The sequence below is a fragment of the Moschus berezovskii genome, chromosome 14 (genome assembly GCF_049115385.1).
Source record: "Moschus berezovskii isolate FMDL1 chromosome 14, NW_MosBer_1.0, whole genome shotgun sequence".
NCBI lineage: Eukaryota > Metazoa > Chordata > Mammalia > Artiodactyla > Moschidae > Moschus > Moschus berezovskii.
In genome coordinates this window covers 36,310,685-36,334,244 of record NC_142473.1, presented here as the reverse complement: position 1 = coordinate 36,334,244, position 23,560 = coordinate 36,310,685, and the positions used below count along the sequence as shown (strand labels likewise).

General features: G+C 50.6%; 1 protein-coding gene across 2 annotated transcripts in view; it reads right to left on the bottom strand.

Moving 5' to 3' along the window:
- The window catches only part of SORL1 (sortilin related receptor 1), a 200,936-nt gene that overhangs the window by 164,022 nt on the left and 13,354 nt on the right, over positions 1–23,560 (bottom strand). For both annotated transcript variants that reach the window (XM_088843032.1, XM_055423238.2), the window contains exons 2-5: positions 18,128–18,244; positions 11,083–11,208; positions 2,887–3,048; positions 1,192–1,259 (exon numbers count right to left, since the gene is read on the bottom strand). In XM_088843032.1, coding sequence (XP_088699158.1) covers positions 1,192–1,259; positions 2,887–3,048; positions 11,083–11,208; positions 18,128–18,244 — 473 coding nt within the window. The remainder of the gene's footprint in view (positions 1–1,191; positions 1,260–2,886; positions 3,049–11,082; positions 11,209–18,127; positions 18,245–23,560) is intronic.

The window sequence follows — 23,560 nt, the reverse complement described above, 5'->3', positions numbered from 1 at the left end:
ATTCATCTGCATATGCACAAATTCAAGACCACAGGGAGTTCCCTATACAGGGTGGTCTACTGGTTAGAACTCCAGGCTTTCACTGCCAAGGGGGCAGGTTCAATTCCTAGTCAGGGAGCTATGATCCTGCAGGCTGTAAAGCACAGCCAAAAAAAATCAAAAAACAACAAAACACACACAAAAAACAACTTTTAAAAAATCAGATTATGTACACCATCTCTGTAACAGTAAAAGATTAGAAGTGACTAAAACCAGAAAAAAACTTTGCTTCTTAAAGGGTCAGTTCAGTTCAGTCGCTCAGTCCTGTTCGACTCTTTGGTAGTCATGTTAATTTCACTTTTCTTCTCAAAAACTGACAAAGGCTCCCCACTGCTTTCAGAATTCAGTCCAGTTTCCTTTATCAAGCCCTGCAGATTCTGATACCAACATCCCTTTCTGAACTTCACCCAATACACTGTCCAAGGATGAGATTCAGAGCTCTCCACCCGAGAACCACAGTGCCTCATCTCTGCCAGGAGCCATTCTGATCCCGTCTGGAATTCCTGTCCTGCATGCCTCTGCACAGCCACGGCCTACCTGGTGTCCACATCCTGGATCAACAGTAACCTCCTCTGTGGAGCTGTCTATGGTCCATCGGGGAGGACCATGACCCACCTCTGGCTTCTCATGCTATGTCTGTGGGACGTTGTGCTTCTTTTGTGATGCCTGATATATGCACACAATGTCTTTCCTTCTCTCCTAAACTGCAATCTCCTTAGTAACTATATCCATCATTTATTCAGCTTCTTACACCCTAAAGCATCTGGCATGCTTTGTATTCAGCAGACATTCAAAAAATGTTATGAATGAACAAATGAGTTTTAGTGAAAAACCCCAACTTCTGATATGATGCTCTAAAAATGAAGGTATTTTAGAAGTTCTAATACATGCAAGAGCTTCAAGGGTCCCCTGGATTCCCTGATGGACTGGAAAATGCAAAGGCTCTGTCACTCCTCTCACAAGTTACCTTCCTTCCTCACCCCCATGGTGAGCCTATTACACTTGCAGTTCTAATTCTCGGGCCTGGAATGTGTATTTCCTGAACCAGACACTTCACCTTTTTTGGAGAAGGGCAGATTTGCCCTGCATGGAGGAGCGAGAGCTGAAGCAAAGAAACTATATAATTCCAATTTCTGAGATGGCACGACTTACCAAGAAACGGACTTCACATGTTCCTGAATCATGATCCAAGTCTGGCCAAAGTCATCTGATTTCCACAGCTGCAAAGACCAGAGCGACAAGTGGTCAGGATGCAAGAGGCACAATGTACGATCCCTGAATGGCCTGGCCAGCACACACCATGGAAACCCCACCCTTCACAATATGCCACCAGAGAAGACGGGCAAGATCAGCTCGGTTACCCACATGCCAGCAAGGGCGGGGAGGACAGGACAGATCACCTCTGTGCTCTTCTCCATAGTCACTAAGGTCTCAATGCCTTCGTATCGGAAGGAAGGAAAAACAAACATGACTTGTCTTCCTTCTACAGATTATCAGAAATTATACTGGCTTGGCCAAAAAGTTTGTTTGGGTTTTTGGTGCCAGCTTACAGAAAAACCTGAATGAACTTTTTCGCCAATCCTATATGTTACTTAAGATCCTCAAGTGGCGGTTAAAGCAAAAGGATTAAACCCAGTACTTCTCATCTAAGAAATAGTGTCCTTAAAAACCCATGAGGGCCACAGCGACGAGAGCTGAATTGAAAGGACTTTGGCTCAGTGCAGAATCAGAGCACCAGAGGGAATCACCTGAATACACAGGGTGTGGCCAGGAGAAACTGACTTGCCGATCTCTGCAAAAGCCCCTCGACTTCCAAAGACAAAAACTGAGGATTCCTGTGGTCCTGGGGACCAGGGAGTGAGAAACAGGAGACTGAAAAGAACAATCATCCACCTACACAGGTAAACCAACCCAGCCCAAGCTTGGGTTACTTCCTAAGGCAAGTGAAGATAAAGAGGTCATGTTTTGGTTAAAACCTGCAAAGAAAAAGAATCGTTCCAAGGTTCCTCTGAGCACAGCCATTTGAAACTCATTGTGAACCCAATCCCACAGGACTGACAGGTTTCACAGAATTACGCCAGATCAATACTCTTGACATGGCAAGTTTCAACTTTGAGACAGAAACTTACCTGGGCTCTCTTCCCATCTCACCTTTCCTTCAAATTTGCTTAAAGAAGGAAAATGCACACATTTATATTACACGCATATGTGTATGCCCACACACACACAGGGAGAATATTTAAGTTAATGGTAACATCAAATAAGTGTTTCCCTGGCAGCTCAGTGGTAAAGACTCTGCCTGCAATGCAGGAGACATGGGTTCAATCCCTGATCCAGGAAGAACTGCTAGAGAAGGAAAGGGCAACCCACTCCAGTATTACTGTCTGGACAAAGAAACCTGGCGGGCTATAGTCCATGGGGCTGGAAAAGAGTCAGACAAATTTAGCAACTAAACAATACAACATCAACTAAATGACAGGCATGGGCAGTATCCTGAAGGTCGAGGATGGGAAAGGTAGAACAGAAATTCAACAAGAGGTCCCAGCGCAACTGCCATCAGCCTTCTCTACATAGCTCTCTGATCCAACTCCAGAGCCCCAATCTACCCCCAGGACTAAGAGACACGCCCAAGCAGGGAGAAGGGCCTGATGTATAACTAACAGGACCACTGCGAGGTGTCATTCCGTGTCCGGGACGCAGACCAAAAGCGCCAGGGGGATATATTTTTCTGTAGCCGTGGGAAGTGAAATGGTAGCTGCACGGGTCACCCAAAGGACAGGCGAACCACCCGGGCAAAACAGAAACCTCTGGAAGCACCTCCTGACCACGTTCCCGAAGCTCTCTTACCTGCTTGTTGGGGTGAGACCTGTCAAAGCCCAGGAGAAGGTTGGAGGCCTTGCTGTGCAGGAGGAGGTCGGCTGCCCGGAATGGGATGGAGAAGCCTTGGATGGTGTTGCAGAAGTCGAATGTGGTCCAGAGGTACTGGGCGTAAGCATCTGTGAAAATGTACTGCGAGGAAAGGAGAGGGGCTCAGAGCAGGCCTGGCTAGGTCCCTCCTGCCCCCGCCTCAACCGAGTTTGAGTCCCCATGCATGCAAGGGCCGGGGTGGCGCCCTTGAATGTGGCTGTCTTGCCATCTGCTGCCAGGGAAGAGACTCTGCTGCACACCACACAAGGCTTGGCAAAGGAAGGGTGTGGACAGGCCGCGGTGAAGCCAGACGGTGCTCCTGTTCATCCAGGTAATGAAGCTAACCAAGCCTTTCCACCCTTTCTTTCCACTGACTTGGCCTTTCTCACTCTTCGGGGGGTCACCAGTCACAGTCAGAGGGTGGCTCTAGGAAAGGGGACGGAGGGTGGCTCTCCAGACTGGCTACGCATGGACCGGCCTGCTCACCATCCGTGCACACTCCGACAGGCCTTTCCGGGAGGATACCCGACATCACCCCACCCAGGAGGCTGAGCGTCCCCGTCGTGACAGGGCAGCTCTGAGGACTCCGCTGCACGCGGGCCGGCAGACTCACCCTGGGGCCCAGCGGGCAAGCGGGGGCCTCAGCTTATTTTGCTCCCGCGTGGGTGAGTGACTCTGAACAAGTCTGGCTGGAGAGGGACTGCCGGCCTAAAGAGTTCTCTAGGGGAAAGGACCAAAGCAATTCCACTGAAGAAATGTGCCCTGAATATTCCCCACAGACCAGATGCCGGAGGTACCTCTGAGAAAACAGATGATGCTTCCTCTTAAGCACCTTGCAGCCTGCTGTGGTAGCGAGCCATGTCCACAGCCAACTCCAGTTCACGGGGACATGAGAGTAACTGAGAAACCAAGGACAGAGTCCGGAGACAGCACAGACCATAGATGAGCTGCGGTTTGGGGAACAGGACATAACCCCACGGAAGATTTAGGCCTCACAGTGCAGGCAAGACTCCCAAAGGGAAGGAACACGCCATGGCCAGGGCAGTTTGACTTGGAGAAGCAAACAGGAGCGGGGAAAACAGAGCACTGGTGTGATGACAGTCTTGAGGGCCTGAGGGGAATGTCAGGAAATGAGGCTGGCTGCCCCGGAAGGCGGCTGGACCTGCGTGTGCATGCACACACACACACACGCACACACACACACGTCTGGAGGGCGGCCCCATCTCAGGAAAACAGAGTGGCTCCAAGGACGACTGTGAACCAAACCTAGAGCTGAGGGACCCAGCGCCGCCACCACCAGCCTGCCAGCTAGGGACGTCCCAGGAATCAATGATGCACGGCAATCAGGCCAAGGACTCGCTCCCTAACGGACTGCACCTGCTCCAGACCCCGCTTCGGCTCAGAACCCATTCAGCACTCAGAGCCCCAGCCTGCAGGAGCACGCTGCGCCTGTCTGCACGTGGCTGCCATAGGTTCCTGCTCCTGTTCCCTCACACAGGCTCCCCACAGCCAGACTGAAAACTCCCTGGGCATCTGTTTTATGTGCTGCTTCCTCCACAGCACCTAATGTCAAACTCCAGACTCTGGGGAAGCCTAATTAAATCTCACTCTAAAGGGTAATAAATGCTGTGAGAGCAGAATCTATCTTCACCAAAAGCACAGTGGTAAAAAACAACGATGACCCTAAAAGGACCATCATAATTTGGGGTATAAAAGTGTTCCCCACCCACTAGAAATGACATAGCCCATCTTCCTGCTCTGAAACCGTCTTGGTTACTGGGGGAGGGAGTGTTCTCTCAGTTTGGAAAGCTTTCTCCAGAAGCACTCATCGGATGGCTGCTTGCAGTTTCACATCTAAAGACCTGGAAGTCACACGCCTGGTCACGATGTTCATGATAACAGCTCCAGTTTGTCAAGGGCACTGGGTCTGTACCAGGAAGTGGGCTGAACGTTCGCACACCTTGCCTCCTTTCACCCTCGGAATGCCCACAGCACCTCCAGGCCGAGAGCGTGTTATCTCTTTTCTTACTAAGGAGGACACGGATGCTGAGAGCAGTCAGCACCCCAGGGTGACTAGGAGGCAGCAGCACACACGTCTGTGTCCGGCTGGTTCATCAATCCTCACCACTCTCCTTCCAACAACCTAGGGCCTGTTATACAGAGTGAAGGACGTCAGAAAAACAAACGTCGGACACTAACACGTATATATGGAGCCTGGAAAGCTGGCACCGGTAAACCTGTGGTCAGGGCAGAAGTGGACACGCAGACAGAGAGAGCAGACTTATGGACACAGGCGGGGGCGGAAGAAGAAGGTGAGACGAGTGCAGACAGTAGCCCGGAAGCAGGCACAGTACCGTATGTGAGACAGACAGACAGCCACTTGCTGCAGGACTCAGGGAGCTCAAACCAAGGCTCTGCGCCAACACAGAGGGGCGGGATGGGGAGGGAGGCGGGAGAGAGGGTCAGGAGACGGGGGACAGATGCATCCGCGCGTGCGTGCTAAGTCGCCTCAGTTGTTTCCAACTCTCCGCCACTGCAGCCCGCCAGGCTCCTCTGTCCGTGGGATTCTCCAGGCAAGAACACTGGAGTGGGTTGCTGTGCCCTCCTCCAGGGGATCCTCCCAACCCAGGGATCAACCCTGCGGCTCCTGCACTGCAGGCGGCTTCTTTACCGCTGAGCCACCGGGGAAGCCCGGACATATATATACACCCGTGGTTAATTCATGTTGGTGCATGGTAGAAAACCAACACAATACTGTAAAGCAATTATCCTTCAATTAAAAATAAATAAATTTTTTAAAAAGGCAGACTTCCCAAATTGAACCCACAGGTCTCAGCCTGGACTGCTCGGCGCAGTGGTGTGCCCCCTCTCTTAACCCACTCTTCGGGCTCCCCTGGAAACCCTCCTGCCTTCTGGATAGTCTCCTCAATGTGCCACACCCCAGCCCTGCCCACCTGTCTCTGCGTCTCTTGCGCCAGTTCCTCTGTCTTCTCCAGCTCCTTGCCCTTGGGTGACCTCCTTGACTCCTCCACCCTCGGCTATGACCTTGTTCATCCTCCCACAAAGCTTCTGCCACTGCCTCCAAGAGCGTGCTTTCCGAGATCCTCAAATTCCCGCCTCCACCCTGACATCTCCCGGAAGAGTCTATTTCAGGTCCGTCTTGTACCTTCTCAGCACCTCCATCTGGATGTGCCAAATACTCTTCTCTGTCCAAAACCGAATTATTTGCCGCCTTCCCCCAAAACCCACTTCTCCCCCACGCATGCCAAGTCGTCCACGCCAGTCCCGCGCCTCACACGAGGCTTCTCCACCACTGCCTTCCTCTGGCCCTCACTCTCAATCAGTCGCCTTCCCTCTTACGTTTTCCTCTAAAACGTTTTTCACGATGAGTGCCTTCCTTTCTCTTCCCAGGGCTCCAAGTGTGGCGTGCGGCCCCACTAGACACTCCGAGGAAACGGGGGGTCAGCACTGAGTTTTATTCACTCTCCTGGCTTCCAGGACCAGCAGAGAGTGAGACACTTAGAGGGTGATCCCAGGTTTGGTCAGACGACTGGGCAACGTCATGCCTAGGCCAGCCATGGGCTCCCTTGCTGACCCTTCTCTACTCTTGCCCTTCCAGACCATCCTGCAGCTGTCGGCAGACACATGTTCCTAAGAGACAGTATTCACAGTAATTCCCCACCTCGGACCCTTCCATGGCTCCCTCCAGTCCTCCGGGCAGAAAGCAAGCTCCTCCCTCTTCAGATGGGGCCCCAACGACATCACGAGTCCATTCAGTGCAAACTCTCCCCTCCCCACCTGCAGAGAAACCACATTTGGCATCCTGAAGCCTCTGCCCATGTCCTTCTCCTCCCCAAGAGCTCCCACCAGCCCTGCTGCAGCTACAGAAATCGTGCCCATCTCTGAGGCTCCAGGCCTAATCCCAAGCACCCGCGAAGCCTTCACGTCTCTGGCCCAAACTCACTCGATCCCCAGCTCTAGTGACCAGCAGCTTCCATTCTGCCCTTAGGCACGCGTGCCTCCTACTACGAAGTAACCTTATCATGTGTGCACAGAATGTCCTACTCTGCTTTCAGTCCTGGGACTGCCTGGCTGTCAGGTCTGCTCAGGTGACCCCATGGACAGGCCAGCAGAGTTGACCTACAAGGTAAGTGCTTCCTGAGCTGGGCAACTTCAGGAGCATTCTCACCTCCTAGTCTGTCGCAATCACTTAATGTTCCAGAGGTGCTTCATCCTTTAGCTTAAAGTTACACTTTCTCCTAAAATACAAAGACCTCCAGAAAGAAAACAAAAGACAGTACAGAATTCATCTCCGTGTCAGTATAAGTGACTCTCTCTGGTTCTGAGTGGAGAATCCAAGAGCACAGTCAGAGGAGGCAGTGAAGGGACATACCCCCTGGAGGAGGGAACCAAGGGAAAGAGAGAGCACGGTTCACCATCTCCCCCAGGACCACCCTCCGGATAAACACAGGACCCGCTCTCACATCAGCGGAGGCTGAGAAACCCGACTGCACGTCCAGTGACCTTAAAAGAGCCCAGACACATCTGGACACTGCTGACTGGTCTCGGGTTCCTCAAGAAGCTGATGGAACTGCCAGGTGGTCAGAGCCACACGCTGGTCCAGGCGTCAGCACACGGGACCACGAAGAAGGAAGTGGGACGGCAGGCCGGTTTGAAAATAGACCCAAACTCTCACATGACCCCACAGCCACTCCATTTGCCTAAAGCACACCATCTTTCCCCTTCTGCAGGCCACGCCCCGCCCCCCACCAGACTTTCGTGTTCCCTTTCGTGACATCTTGACCTCTCCTAGCAGCTGTTAAACCCACTCCAGTGTTCTTGCCTGGAGAATCCCAGGGATGGAGGAGCCTGGTGGGCTGCCGTCTATAGGGTCGCACAGAGTCGAACACGACTGAAGCAACTTACCAGCAGCAGCAGCAGCAGCTGTTAACAGTCATTTCAACTATTTTCAATTGCCCTCCATGGAAGCCACAGTGAAAACATTTGTGCACAGGTGACTTGCCAGGACCCAGCACCTTTCGGGGGTTGAGGGGTGGGGGGAGCAAAGCACTTAGACCTGGGGGATGTTTCTCAGGAAGGGGCAGGTCTGGAGGGGGCAATCTGCCTTCCAAGGCACAAAGGCAAAAGTAAGTAAAGTCATCAGCACAGTTAGAGTCACTTCCTCCCTGAGAGGCTTGAGGAGGGGTAACAGCCTCCTCTGGGCAATCAGGAACCCCATGCCTAACCTCACTGAGCCTGCTCCAAGCCACAGGTCCAACCGCCAACAAGTCCTCCACACCAACTCCGAACCATCCCCAGCTCAGCCCCAGGAAGTCTAAGCAGCCCTGCCCTTCAGGAGACAGCTCTGAGGTTGCGAGCCCCCTGCTCGCACCTCACCCGCCAGCCCCTGGAGCTCCTTCACTACAACCATCCCCCGGGTTCTCCTCCCGTCTCGCCCCAAGGCTCTGAGCCCTGCCCTGCTCCTTCTGCTCCAAAAGCCCCAGATCCCATTCCTGCACTAACCCCAACACCCCACCCCACAAGCCCACAGTCTCTCCTGCCTTCTGACTCTTCCAATGGGCGGACTAGGCAGCTGCTCACCACAGCCTGAGACAAGCAGGAAGGGGGACGAGCCTGCTCACAGACGGCTGCGCCCTGCGGCTGAGGGGACGAGATGGGGCTGAAAACAGAGACTCTACGGGGACAACCAGGCAGCTTCCAGGCCACAACTTCAGCAAGGCTTAATTTTGGGACACAGCTCCCCTGGTGGCTCAGATGGTAAAGAGTCTGCAATGCGGGACCTGGGTTCGATCCCTGGGTCAGGAAGATCCCCTTAGGAAGGAAATGGCAACCCACTCCAGTCTTCTTGCCTGGAGAATTGCACAGACCGAGGAGCCTGGTGGGCTACAGTCCATGGGGTCACAAGGAGTCGGACACGACTGAATAACTAATACACACTAACACTTCCCCGGTGATTCAGTGGTAAAGAATCTGCCTGCCAATGCAGGAGACACAGGTTCAATCCCTGGTCCAGGAAGATCCCCTGGAGAAGGAAATGGCAACCCACTCCAGTACTCTTGCCTGGGAAATCCCATGGACCGAGGAGCCTGGTGGGCTACAGTCCACAGGATCGCAAAGAGACACGACTTAGTGACTAAACAAAAACAACTTTGAGACAATGTGTAGTAATAACAGTAATAACAATACTAGATACACACAACCTCTCAAAGAGATTATTCCAAGTGTTGTATGATTCTTGAGAGGCGGGGGACACACAGATGGATCCACAGGAGATGCGTCCAGGGAAAGGAGCTGGAATCACTCGAGGTACTGGGAATCCGCAACCCCTGGCCTGCCTGGCCCCAGTGCAGTGGGGGCAGGGCACAGAGAGCCAACTCCCTTCAACACCTTTCTGTGCTTTTCTCCACAGAGGGGAAAACTGCTCTGTCACCCTGGAGTCAGGTTAGAGGGGCATGTGTCCTAACTGCCCCTCAACTTTGAGATCATCATGCAGGAGGCTTCCCTGGATGGCTAAGATGGTAAAGAATCTGCCTGCAATGTAAGGATCAGTAGGCAAGGCTGATATCAACTAGTGGGTACCAGTAATAACTATTCAAGTTGTTAAAAAACAACAACTGCTGTGACTTCCTTGGAGGTCCAGTGGCTAAGACTCCACACTTTCAATGCAGGGGTTGTGGGTTTGATCCCTGGTCAGGGAGTTAAGATCCCACATGCCTTGTAGCCAAGAAACGAAAACAGAAAACAGCAGCAATATTACAACCAAATTCAACAAAGACTTTAAAAATAATCCACATCAAAAAAATGTTTTAAAAAAATTGCTTCTTGCTATACAGCAGAGATTAACACTGTAAATCAAGTATACTTCAATTTTTAAAAATAAAATAAAAACACAATTGCTTCTTGCTGTCATGCAGAGGGTTTGAGTTGAGATTAGCACAACAAACTGTAAATCAACTAAAATTCAATTTAAAAAAGAAATTAAATAAACAAAAACACAATTGCTTCTGTTAGTAAACAGCCAATTTAAACCCATGAGAGACCCCATCTAAAGTCCCAGTGGCCTGGCCCCTTCCGCAGGACTTGCCCACAATCCAGCAACAGAAAGGTTAATGCCTGGCTCAGCAGGGTGGCCTTCAGGACCCAGCTCCCTTCAGATCCAGTCTGTTCTGATTGGTCAGTGCCCTTCCAGTGGCTAAATATTTTGAATACAGCCCCTGCTCACAGACCACAGGCAACCTGAGAAGCCAGCGCTGGGGGGAGGGGGGGGCGGTGCAGGGGAGGGGACCTGGTCAGAGGACCCTGTGGATTTCTCACTCTCCTTCCTTCCTGGATGAGCAAAGAGCAGCAGTTACCCACTCCTGCACTTTTGCTGCTAAGGGGCTAGTTTTTCAGCATCCTTTGAAGCAGCCATCCATCCTATCCTGGGAATGAGTGGAGGATCACTAGAGTGGGGAAGAAAGCAGCCACATACAAGTCTGCGAGCTGAAGCTACCTAACCAGAAGGCTGCCTGACTCCTGCACACCACCACCCGCCCCCCACCGCCGTTCCTTCCTGGGGCCCAAAGCAGTCTCAAGTCAAGGCTTCCTGCAAACCAAATTGCCTGGCTACCACTGTAGAACCACAGCCCCAGGCCAGCCAGCTGGGAAAACAAATCAGGAGCGCCGGCAGTATCAGCTGCCCTGGTTTTCCTTTCTAGACTCAGTACAGGTTGGAGGGAAGGCAGTGCACACACACTAGTGATGCCCATAAAACCAAGACTTTGGCAGCAACCCTGGAAGACCGAGATTAGACCTCAGCGCAAGGCCCGGTGGATCTGGGCTTTAGCCACCTATGAGTCAGGCAATTTATTTGGCAGCTGGCAGATTTTCTGTGCTTTAACCTGCCATTGTTTGTCTAGAAATCCTGCCTGGCCAGGAACCCGGCCTGCTTGATTATGCATGGTCCCGCCCTGTGAGTGACATTCTGTCACTGACTCCCAGGTGAGCAGAAAAACAGTCCTCAGACACCAGTCACATTGCAAAGATGCCCCAAGAGTCCCATCTCCCAGCCCACCTCTAGCTCAGCCATGGCCCCCAAAGACAGCCCTACACAGTCACAAGGGGTGACATCCTTACACGCTTGTTGTCCGCAGGGCTGTGGTAGAACTGGGAAATCACAGCTTCGCTGCTGTTCCCCTCACCAAAGTTCAGCTTCTCTGAGATTCTCTTGAATGACCTTCCATAGTCGTAGGACACATACACCTGGAAGAAGGAGGTGAGAAGGAAGAAAAGGATCAGTGAGAGATGTGCAGAAGGGTGGTTCTCTCTGCCTCCGCTTGCGAATACACCCCCCAGCATCCTGCACACGGGTCCTGATGGGTCCCAGACACCATGAAAACCCACAGAGAAGCAGCAGATGACCTCTGCGTCTGTCCCCGAGCTGGTGGCCTCTTTTCTGAGGCCACGATGATTCCCCGGAGGGGAGACGTGTGGACAGAAACCATGATAAGCTCCTCACCATGGCCAGGCTGAGTGTTTTAACAAATTACATCCAGAGGCCCAGCCCAGAGAATGTGGTTGACTGAGGGGAAGGGATTGAGAATTTGTTTTGCCATCTGTTGAAATGTCCCCAAAAGGTAATCTAATTCTCATCCCTCCGCTGGGAAGTTCTGTCCTTACAGCATTCCAGAAGATTAAAAAAAAAAAAAAAACACCTTCATAGGTTTTCACAGAGTAGCCCCAGAGATTAAAAAGAAAAAAGAGCGCAATGCTAAGTGACTAAACACACATGGAGGCTGCATACAGGGTCCCAGAACCCCACCTCCAGCACCCATGTCTTCTGACCTTATACACAGGGGACTGATTCTGAGTTTAGGGAACTAGCAGCCAGGTCTGTGCAGGTGCCAATGGTATTTATTTCTCTGCTGCTTCCACGTTTCCGACTCCCCGGTAACCACAGGTATGAAACAGAAGGGTAACTCGTGCACCACCCTCTTCACATGATGAGCTCAGAGAGCTCTCGCCCCCACCCTACACAGCAACCGCAATTATTAAAACCATCTTACAGACAGGGCAACAGGGCCTGATGAGTCACTTGCCAAAGTAACAAAGTAAGTAGCAGTGTGGCATCCTGACCCGGGCTGCATGCCTCTAAAGCCAGAAACCTGATAGCCGTCCCACCTCCAGAAACAAACGGAAGAAATGGAAGCTGTCAGATATTCTGACCCTAGACTTTCCTACCCCATTCACTGTGAAATTAATATAATCAGTGGGTTAAAAAGGAGCCTGACAGATGAAGATAATACTAACAACACTGACTTAGAATTGGGGAAAGCATTAAAGATAAAAGACGGGTGAGGCCCAGGAAGGAATGGGAACTCGGGATGAATCCCATTGACTTCAGCAGCAACACATTCCTGAGTGCTTCACATGAGCCAGGCCCTGTGCTAGACATCAGGCAAACAAAGACACAGCCCTTCACACCACGGGCATGTGAACACGTCACTGCTTGCGAACAATGACCCCAGTAAACAATGAACGACACGAGGTTTGTGCAAAGAAAATTGAGCGCACATGTGGGTCGTTAATATTTATTAGATGTCGAGGTTGGAAGAGCACAGAAAGAGTCTCTGCCAGTATCTGAAGAATCCCTGTTACAAACACACACGCTTAAATACAGCACATGATCCCAGCTACTAAACACACAGTAAGAGGCTGCCACAAAAACAGCTTCTGAAAGTCAGCAGCTTGAGAGCTCACAGATCACCTGAGAGGATGGAAGAAAGCAGTACTTTCTCACTTCTACCCTCCAGGCCGAGAACAGAAAGAAGTCTCTTCTGACACTCAAAGTCACACAGAGCAAACTGACAGCTTCTCCAAAAGGGAGCTCGGGCCACTTCTAGCCCTAGCATCCCCTAAATGGAAAATCCACTCCGAGTCACCTTCTCAATAGACACCAGTGTAATAATGAGTTCATATCAGGGCAGCATTTTTCAGTAACAACACTCTTTTGTATGAGCTTCCTAGGTGGCTCAGTGGGTGAAGAATCTACCTGCAACGCAAGAGACAAAGGGGACGCGGATTTGATCCCTGGGTCAAGAAGATCGCCTGGAGGAGGGCATGGCAACCCACTCCAGTATTATTCCTGGAGAATCCCATGCACAGAGGAGCCTGACAGTCTACAGTTCGTGGGGTTGCAAAGAGTCAGACACGCCTGAAGTGACTGAGCACGCACACATGCACACTCTTTTGTATACATCATCTCTCTGCATCTTTCAAAACCCTGTTGAAGGAGTCTCTTTCCTGCCCTCCATGGACCTGGAACATAGCAGGTGCTCAGGGAAGACTTCGGGAATAAATAAGCGTCATTATAAACCACAGCATGAGTAAACACATGTGCTCCATAAATGAACAAGAGTGAAATGAATGGATCCTTAAGTGACCAAGAGAACGGCTACTTCCTTATATAACAGATAACATAATCTAAGACTCCGAGAAATGAACTGCGAGTCCAAGGTCAAGCTGCTTGAAAGGGACAAAACCAGGACAGGTTCCTCCTAGCCCAAGCCCCGCTGACCTTCCACGCTCACAAGTCAGCCTTCTGGGTGAACATCCTCCACTGTCTCTTTGCTCAACAGGAAGAAAAGCTACAGCCCAGGCAGTGGACTGAATGAAGGGAGAAACACCACCTCGAATGAAACACAGGGTCTTCCCTGGATTCCCCGACACACCTCCCACTGGTGGTGGAGGTGCAACCACCCTCCCGATCAAAAAGCCCCTCCTTAACATTCCTGTCGTAAGCAAACCCTATCCCTTTGGGCTTTTACTAAACAGAAGTTACGACTGGGAATGTGAGGGTCCTTGCTATGCCTGCGGCTCTCAAACTGCTCATCAACCTTCCTCCAGGCTAAACAATTCCAACATGGTATTTTGATCCTATCCTCACAATTCTCATTCCTATTTGATCAATGAATCAATAGGGCAAATGTAAGCTCGGGGCCATGCACAGCTATCTGCCTTCCTCCCAGGAGAAGGACCCCTGGAAGGACCTCTGCCAGTTGTTTGGATAAGAAGACCAAGCAGGTTGATGGCCTCACAGCATCCACACTGCACCCCCGTTGGTTCATTCTGGGTTGGGGGGCCTTTTCCTCATGGCGGCCCTAGGCTGCTGCCTGGCTCACTGCTCACAATGAGCTCCAGGTGTTGGAGGGCAAACTGCTGAGGCTCACTCACCCTGTGCTTCTGCAGTTTGTTTTGCATCCAGACCCAGGTTTCTGCCCTAATTCATCCTCTCTGGCCTTGAGGGGACAAAATTCCCTAAGAATTAAAGCAAGGAGGGGTTTTTTCTTTTCCAATTGAAGTATAGTTGATCTACAGTATTATACTAGTTTCTGGTGGAGAACATAGTGATTCCTTATTTGTATAGATTATATTCCATGTAAAGTTATTACAAAATAATGGCAACATTTCCATGTGCTGGGCAATATACCTCTGTGGCTTTTTTACTTTATATATAGTAGTCTGTAGCTCTCAATTCCATAATTAGTTTCTAAACTGCCAAAAGTTGCTAGTTAAATCAGTCTTACCTATAAAGATGGTCCTTTGAGATGAACGTTTTTACATTATTTCTCGTATACATCAAAACTATATAATAAAAAGGAAGAGAGGAAAGAGAAGAGTGGAAAAGGGAAGGGGAGGGGAAGAAACATCTCCATGTCTGGTGCCGTTCTAAGTATTTGACACCAGTGCCTCTCAAACATGCCTACAAACCACCCCGCAGGATACAGGTCAAAATGCAAACCTCAGATTCAGGAAGTCCCAGGGTGAGAATTGAGATTCTGCATTTCCAACCACCCTCCAGAAAATCCCCATACTGCCGATCAGCATACCACCCTTTGGGGAGCAAGATGTCACAAGGACGAAATCACAAGATTTCTCATTGATGGATGAGAAAACCAAGGGGAAGTGAAGGGTTTGGCTGAAGGTCAGACAGCTGATGAATGGTAGAGCCAGGATTCAAAGCCATGCGCTCAGTTCTCAGGGCCGGGGCTCAGCTAGACACAGGCTCCCATAGGCTACCAAGTTCTGCTCTGTTGGCAAGTGAAGGCCCTGCTCCCCGGCCAGTCCCCAGGAGCAGCAACCGCAATGCCACACAACTCTGGGTACAAGCGCAGTGATCCCCACCATTCCTGATGCCTGCGCTGGGTGATTCCAATCTTCTAGTGGACAATATCTCTGGAAACTTCTTTGGTCAAAGAATTTGGTCAAATTCTTTGGCAACTGGCGGGTATTTGGTAAAATAGGTCAGAAGAATGCAGAAATGAGAGGCAGGGACAATCATGGAAAACAACACCTACGATTTTCTTTCATCTCCAGACTTATTCAAGGAAAAGAAGGGTCCTGCAGGAGCCGTGCTTCACAGAATCACTGGCCACAAGTTCACCAGGATATTATTTTGGTTTTTTCTGCTTAAGAGCAAATCTTCTGGGATTCCAACTTCCAGATCATCCCTTTTTTATACACTGAATATGTATGAGTTGGCCATTCTCCAACACTCCCACAGCTCCTGATCTGTATACGTCCTTTACCTTCCGGATGCTGATGGGGCCCTGGGAACCATGTTTCCAGTCTTTAGGGAAAATTTAGATTGTTACTACTCTGGCACCACCCACTCCTGCCTCTGAGTCAGAATTTATTTTTGAATTAACTTTTCACATCAGAACATCTCAGTTTCATCTGCCAATTCTTTAATGCAGCTGATATACTGATGAGAGAAATCTCTGCCATCCTGATTTATTATCTCCAAGCATGAAGTTTCCTTCCCACTTAATCTTAGTGTATACTTCATTCCAGAATAGGTTCTTGTTTCAAATGTTCAATCAATCCTTAGTAAGAATCACCCAATACTTAGGCAGAGTGAGAAACAGGTTCAGATGTTTTTGACACTAAGTCGTGTCCAACTCTTTTGTAACTCCATGGACTGTAGCCCTTGAGGCTCCCTCTGTCCGTGGGATTTTCCAGGCAGGGCTCCCTCTGTCCATGGGATTTCCCAGGCAAGGACACCGAGTGGGTTGACATTTCCTTCTCCATTAGGTTGGCTCATCCATGACTGAGGAGGGTCCCAGGATGTAGGTCTTTCAATGCTAAAGCCAATGCTGGTCACCCTGGCTACATTACATTCTCACACACTGAGTACATGATGGGGTCGTAGCCCCAACCCTCCCACACACATGCTAAGGGACCCCATCAAATCAATAAATGCCTCTGGGCTCCTGTTTGTCCAGCAAAACAGTAGAAAGATAGGTCTTCACCTATCTTAACAGAAATACCATCTGGACAAAGAATTCTTAAAATAAATACCCTAAGGAGGATTTCTCAACACAGTAGGGCAGAAAGCTGCCGCCTGTGCTTAAAAGAGATGCCGCCAGACGGTGACAATGCTGAACACAGCGGGCTAAAACTCTCTCGGGCCAACTGTCATTGATACACTGCTGTCTGTGCTTGCCAACCCTGACTGAATCTATAACTTGGCCAACCTCACAGCCCCGAAAAGGCTCAGCCCTGCCCCACATCACTGCACCCAGACCAGCTGTCAGCTGCAGTGGTTTCCCACTACCACTGTTGGGCACCCACCCTGAGCCAAGTTACACATCGTTATGGCCAGTCCTTCGTCTGCCCCTCCATCTGTGGCTGCCCCTATTTGACCCACTAGAAAACAGTCCTTGGGGCACCTCTGGTCCCCAACCTTGGAGCACATCAAACCCAGATGGTGGACACAGAACAAGGGGCCTCAGAGACCAAATCCAGGCTCCAGAATTACAAACGTGTCCACTGGGCTGATGGGACAGGGCTGGCAAATTCTTCAGGAGTTTTTCTCTGGCCTGAGTGCAGAGTGACCTAAGCTCCACAGTGGGGTTTTCTGTCCACAGCCTCACCCTGTGACCACATCAGACCCTGACCCAAGACAGGCCCTGTTTCTCTTCCCCCCAGGTGGTGGTGGGGGGGCAGGGGTGTCTGGAGCAGGGGCTACAGACCGGACCCAAGGGCTCACTCTGGTCCTCATATAAGTTTTACTTGGCCCACACAGGGTTTATAAAAACTATATGTCAGCTGCCAACTTGTAAGACTCAGCAGTTTCCCGTAAAAATCCCCACCTCTGAAAAAAAAAAAAAACCCTCACCTCTGAATTTCTCTTGAAAAATCAAATCCAGCCGCATGGCAACCAGAGCTGAGAGCTGATAACAACAGCCCAGAAGCTCAAAGTCCCTCCCACTTTCCAGAGTCTCTCATAAACTGAGACCAAGAAGCAAGCATCCATCACCACACACCATGTTCAAATCAATACAGGAGACTGTTTCTGGAACCTGCATCTCTACAGAAAGTGGGAGAATGAAACAACGTCCCAGAAGGCCGCAGACTTCAAGAATAACGGGAGAGACTCTTCTTCCTCTCGGAGGTAAAGGGTGGTGTAAACCTGGGGGCAGCTTCACCCCTGACCCTTAGCTATGAGGCCCCTATCACAGGTCTTTGAGTGTGTGATCCTTGGTCTAAAGTTTTCAAAGCACCTAGACGATTAAACATTGTAAAGAGCCAGCTGTGGAAATTAAGAGGATGAGCAATTCAGACTGAAGGACTCGCCCAACTGTAACGAGTTAGCAGAGATCAGCACCAAGGAAAGCCCAATTCGATTCCACTGGGCTCGGTTGCAGTCGGGCAGCTTTGCAGAAGAACACACTTTTGGCATTCTGCTGAGCAGATGCATGATCCAGATCACACCCTTGCTTTTGTTGTTGTTTAGTTGCTAAGCCGTATTTGACTTTATGACCCTGTGGACTGTAGCCCCCAGGCTCCTCTGTGCATGAGATTCTCCAGGCAAGAATACTGGAGTGGTTGCATCTCCTTCTCCAGGAGATCTTCCCCACCAAGGGATCAAACCCCAGGTCTCCTGCATGGGCAGGCAGACTCTTACTGCTGAGTCACCTGGAAAGCCCCCAAGCACACCCTACCATTGCACACCACATGGGCCTCACTGCAACCCAGAGTTCAGCAAATAAGGGTTATATATGATTTTCCAGATTCCTCCATTACTCGATATTTTGCCTGGCATGATAATAACCCCAGTAGAGGAGAAACAGAAGTCCTGGCACCACAGAGGGACAGCCAGAGCAACAACAATACTCACATCACTGCTCTTGGGCTTTGCCAGCGCCAGGCTGTCCCGGGCCAAGGCCACGATGACATTGCTCTTCTCGCCGGCCCAGTGGACCACCATCTGATTGTGGGAATCATTGAGACTAACCTGAAAGAGATCAAACCAACAGAGGAATTAGGACCCAGGATGAGTGACAGCCATCACCATTCAAAGCAAGACTCTCAGGACTTCCCTGGTGGTCCAAACAGTCACTCCTAAAGGAAATCAACCCTGAATATTCACTGGAAGGACCAATGCTGAAGTTGACGCTTCAATACTTTGGCCACCTGACGCAAAGAGCCTGGAAAAGACCCTGATGCTGGGAAAGATGGAAGGCAGGAGGAGAAGGGAATGACAGAGGACGAGATGGTTGGATGGCATCACCGACTCTAAGGACATGAGTTTGAGCAAACTCCAGGAGATGGCAGAGGACAGGGAAGCCTGGCGTGCTGAAGTCCACAGGGTCGCAAAGAGTTGGACATGACCTAGTAATTGAACAAATAAAAAAAACAATGGTTCAGACTCCATGCTTCCACAGCAAGGGGTACAGATTCAATCCCTGGTCAGGGACCTAAGACCCTGCAAGCCACACGGCATGGCCCATAAGGAAAAGGAAAAAAAAATAATAATAAAGCAAGACTCTCTCTCCACAACTGTAACTCAGAAATGCCTAAGATGCTTACACCTGGAGCATGGGGCCAGGATGGCCTGTATTTCCCCCTCTGCTGACTCCACCAGATTCACTTCCCAAAGAAGAAACACTAGTCCTCTGTTATTTGGTATTAGCCAGATTGCAAAAAAAAAAAAAAAAAATCATCCTCTCAGGCTCTCATTGGCATAACTAATTACTTGGGTTATTTTTGTCCTTTGTGAAATCAACCTCTGGTTCCTCTTATCCTTAGTCCACACATGGGACATGCACTTGTCAGATTTGAAATCAAAACACTGAAGCACTTTCCTCATTTTAAAAAAGGGGCACAAGCCAGAAAGACCACATGCTTGCCAAACCCCGTCCAGACTGGTTCTCTCTGGCCTACAGGTGATGTTGCTTATGCTTAGCTTGTAACAAGGAAGAACAAAGGAAAAACATCAGCTTTATTTAGTCAGTTATGAAGTATTCCAAGTAAGGAAGTATTTTCCAGGACTCCACAGAAATGACCTTTGGCTTATTGCATACAGTAGTTTCCAGGCTTCCGGATCTTGTAAACTAGTAAAATGCAAATGAACTGGGCAGGCCAGCAGAGGGCTGGTCGGCCACCTCTATTTGGCCAGGTAAGGACAAAACAAAACAGCCCCTGTGCCAAGGGCATGGCTGGCTGGTCTCTGGATCTCCTGAGGACACAGCAGACTGTTGCCCAGGGCTTATGATGGGGCGTGGCGCCCACATGGCCCCGTTTTCCCTCCCTACGTGCAGGATGCATTTAGGACCCCAGAGTCCCAGAGAAGAATGGGGCCATAGGACAGAAGGAGCCCAAATCCCCACGGAGAAGTTCCTCCGCTCATCTTGAACTTCTCATAATCACGAAACGCATTCATCCCACTGAGCTCCTGAGACTTAGCTGTTATGTGGCCACCCCTCACCCAAGCAACACAGCTACCATCTAGAATCACCGTCATGGTTCAAAGCAAGGACGTTTTAACACTGAAAACTGAGGACAGACAGACAGACTCTCAGAACCAAAAAAAGTTTTTTATGAGAGGCTTTGCTTTATGGAAAGCTAACTCCATTCCTCTTATTTTTCCCATTTCACCCATCACTGATGGGCGGTTCAAGGGCTGGCATTCTGGCACACCATTTCACCCCTTTTGGGTGGTAACGGCCAACTGATGACCACACTCACAAAAATTCTGAGAGCTGGTGTGAACGTTCAGGACAAAGCCCCCAAAATCCGGAGCAGGAGCAATGCCTGGGAGGAGCCTATTCCACCAGCCCCTTCAACCGTGGCTTGTCTCAGGCACATGGAAGAGACCAACCTTCTGGACTCCGAGGAGTCTCTGCACAGCCCATCTGCATGCTTCCCCACCCCCTCTCCACCTCCTGGACTGATGCAAAGGACATACCCGAGCTGATGGGTCCTCCCAGCTGTCTTCCCACCAAGGGTCGGAGCAGAAAACCCTCCGCTCCCCTCCCCCACCACCCACAGCCGCCTTCTCCTTTACCTTCCTCCTACCCCCACCCCGCCCACTCCTCAAGATGCTCTCAGGAGTCCCCAGGGAGAAGGGAAACACCTGTGTCACCAACTTGGCTGAGAGAACAACAAAGGAGCTAATCCTTCACCACCCTGCTTCAGGTCTTAAACACCTGCATCTAATTTGATCCAGGATCCAGGCTCTTGGAAAATAGGTGAAATGAGGCCTCTTTAAAGGAAAAGATTTTTTTCTTTTAAGGAAAATATGTCATTCCAAAACATTCCTTTTGACTTCTAGAGAGGTTCCGTTCCGTTCCGTTCTGTCGCTCAGTCGTGACCGACTCTTTGCGACCCCGTGGACTGTAGCCTACCAGGCTTCTCCGTCCATGGGATTCTCCAGGCAAGAATACTGGAGTGGGTTACCGTTTCCTTCTCCTCTAGAGAGGTAAGACCAGCCAAATATCGGCAGAGATGTGCAAAGAAAAAAAGAGAAATAAGTAAGTTATTTAGCTCAGGATACGCAAGGGGGAAAGCAGCTAAGGGAATCACCACCCGAAGAGGCCTTCTCCCAGCCCACCCTCTCCCCTTCTCTCCTGCCGGCCCTCACCTATGGGAAGAATCTGTAAGCATCTACAGATCAGAAGCAGCCCACCAGCGCAGGAGCCCTGGGAATCTGGGCTAAAGGCCTCCCTCCAAAACGTCCTCACCCTTAGAACCAGAGGGGAATAAATGATGATTTATGCAAACGTCAGTACAATCAAGATTTGCAGCCTGAAAAAAAAAAAAATCACTAAGTTCATCCAGGGTCTGGCATAAGAAAGCCCAGCAAAGCTACACTGGGGGCAACCTCCCAACAGCCCCTCAGGCAGGTTCATAATCAAATAACGCTCGGTGCAGGTTACAAAGCCTACAGTGATCAGAGCGGGCTCGAGGTCTGAGCACAACTTGCTCAAGCCTTTCTGCTCGGAGGACATGAGATTTACGGGGCCCCTGAACCAATCCTAGGAGAGGTGAAGGGGAAAGAGCAACACAGAGGAGGCAGCTGAACATCCCAGGGCTTTCTGACAAAGGAAGCCGAGAAGGCGAGCTTGCTGAAACACCTTTAAAAAAAAGAAAAGCGGACTGTAAAAGGGCAGCACAGTGGAGAGAAAAAAGTCTCAGGCAAGGAACAGCTTGTCCAAGGGCCACCAGGCAACTCACACGAACAGCTCAGTGCCCTCCCTCAGCTAGACGTCAGCATGGGCACCTCCTGGTCAGAGGAGTAACTCTCCGGGGAGCCGCCGGCCTGGCTGAGGCTGACCCCCACCGCACCCCATGTGCATATTCCCCCAGCAAAGAGCAGAGTCAGCTGCGGAGTCCACCACCAGGCAGGCTGGCACGTTTATTAATGCAAAGACATCATGGTGCTCTCTGGTCTCACTTTCCTCCTCTCCATCTCCCCTTGGCGTTCGTTCTCCCGGCCCCTCCCCAAAAAGGGAAGAGGTCAAAGCAAGCTGTCCATGGAAAGTGACCAGGCAGGCAACCAGAGGTCCAGAGTAGCCCTCTCTCCTTCCCCTGTGATCATAGCACCCACAGGTGTCCAGGCTGGATTCCCCACTGTGTGGCTGGTTGTTGGATTGCTGAAGTCCTTTTCCATCCCCAGGGATTTCCTCCTGGCCTCAGCCCCTGAGATTCCCCCATGCCCAACCTCTGGGTGCAGCTTCCTACATCCCGCTCACTCCGCTCAGCCTTGCTCACTGGGTCCCACAAACCACACGGACAGGAGTGGGCACACAGGGCCCCGGGGAGATGCTGTCTGGGAGGGAGTGAGGGCGAGTAGGTGGGTGGCTTTTCCAGTATGTAACCTTGATGTGCAGTCAGTTGTAACTACCACCCCAGGGCGTGAACAACCTTCCCTCTCCCATCTCCAGCTCACAGGGCGTAGCTGGTGCTTGATAAATTAATTGGGGCCGTAAAAAGCAGCGGGGAGGAAGCCCTGCGCCTCCCCTCAGAAGGTGAACAGGGAAATCGCAAGCCACAGAGGTCTGGGCACAGAGGAACTGCCTCTGCTAAGATCACAGGCAGGTCGTTTAAGAGTCAAGATGGCCCCCGAGAGGTCTCCTGGTTCAGGGGTCCCACACCCAGTGAGCTGAAAATCAGCAATGCCAGAGAAACCCCTGACCTACTGATACAGAACCCTCCAAGTGGAGTCCAGGAATCAGTATTTTTTAAAGACATACCCCTGGTGTCTCTAATGCAGCTTATTCTGGGAATGATGAATCTAGTTCATTCCCCTTCCTCTGGCAGAAACTGGGGCTTAAATGACAGTGGCTAGAAGGAGCACTCTTTTTCTGCAGGTTTGTCTTTGGGTATCTTGCATGCGTGCTCAGTCATGTTTGACTCTTTGCGACCCTATGGGCTGTAGCTCGCCAGGCTCCTCTGTCCATGGGATTCTCCAGGCAAGAATACTGGGGTGGGTTGCCATGCCCTCCTCCAAGGGATCTTCCCGACCCAGGGATCGAACCCACATCTACATCTCCTGCATTGGCAAGTGACTTCTTTATCAATGCGCCACCTTGGGTATCTTGGGTAGTTGCTAAAACTGTATGATCTACTGATATACACCCCAACGTGGACGAACCTCAGAAACAGTATGTTAACTGAAGGAAGCCAAACACAAAAGGTCACATATTACATTATCCCATTTATATAAAATATCCAGAACAGGTAAATCCATAGAGACAGCCTGGTGGTTGCTAGGGGCTAAGGGGAGCGGGGAATAGGTAGTAGCTGTTTAACGGGGAAGAGGTTTTATGCTGGATGAAAAAGGTTTGGAACCAGAGAGAGGTGGTGGCTGCACAGTACTGTGAATGTGCAAAATGCCACCAAATTGAATCTTTCCCTTTAAAATGGTTTCTCTCATGTTACGTGAATTTCATCTCCATTTTTTCAAAAGCCTCTGTCTGTGACCTGCAAAGAACATCACACTTCTCAAGTGCTGATTCAATACCTAAGAGCTCCCACTCATAAGAAACACTCCTTTCTTCTCATGTCAAGCCTTCATGCTGCTGAAATATGCAGCTCAAGTGAGTCATAGAGGAGGCAGGCTGAGCAGTGGGTCTCTGGCCAAGGCAATCCTTCAACATGCTGTCAGCGGCATCTGCAAAGCCACAACATCCTTGCAGGCCCGCTCCCTGCTCCCTAGCTGGAGAAAGGGCCAGAGGCTCAGGACTAGCATCCACTTCCAAACTCACAACAGTCATCACCTGGGCCCTGGACACCCAACACATCATCTCAGTCTGGGCAGACCCGGATG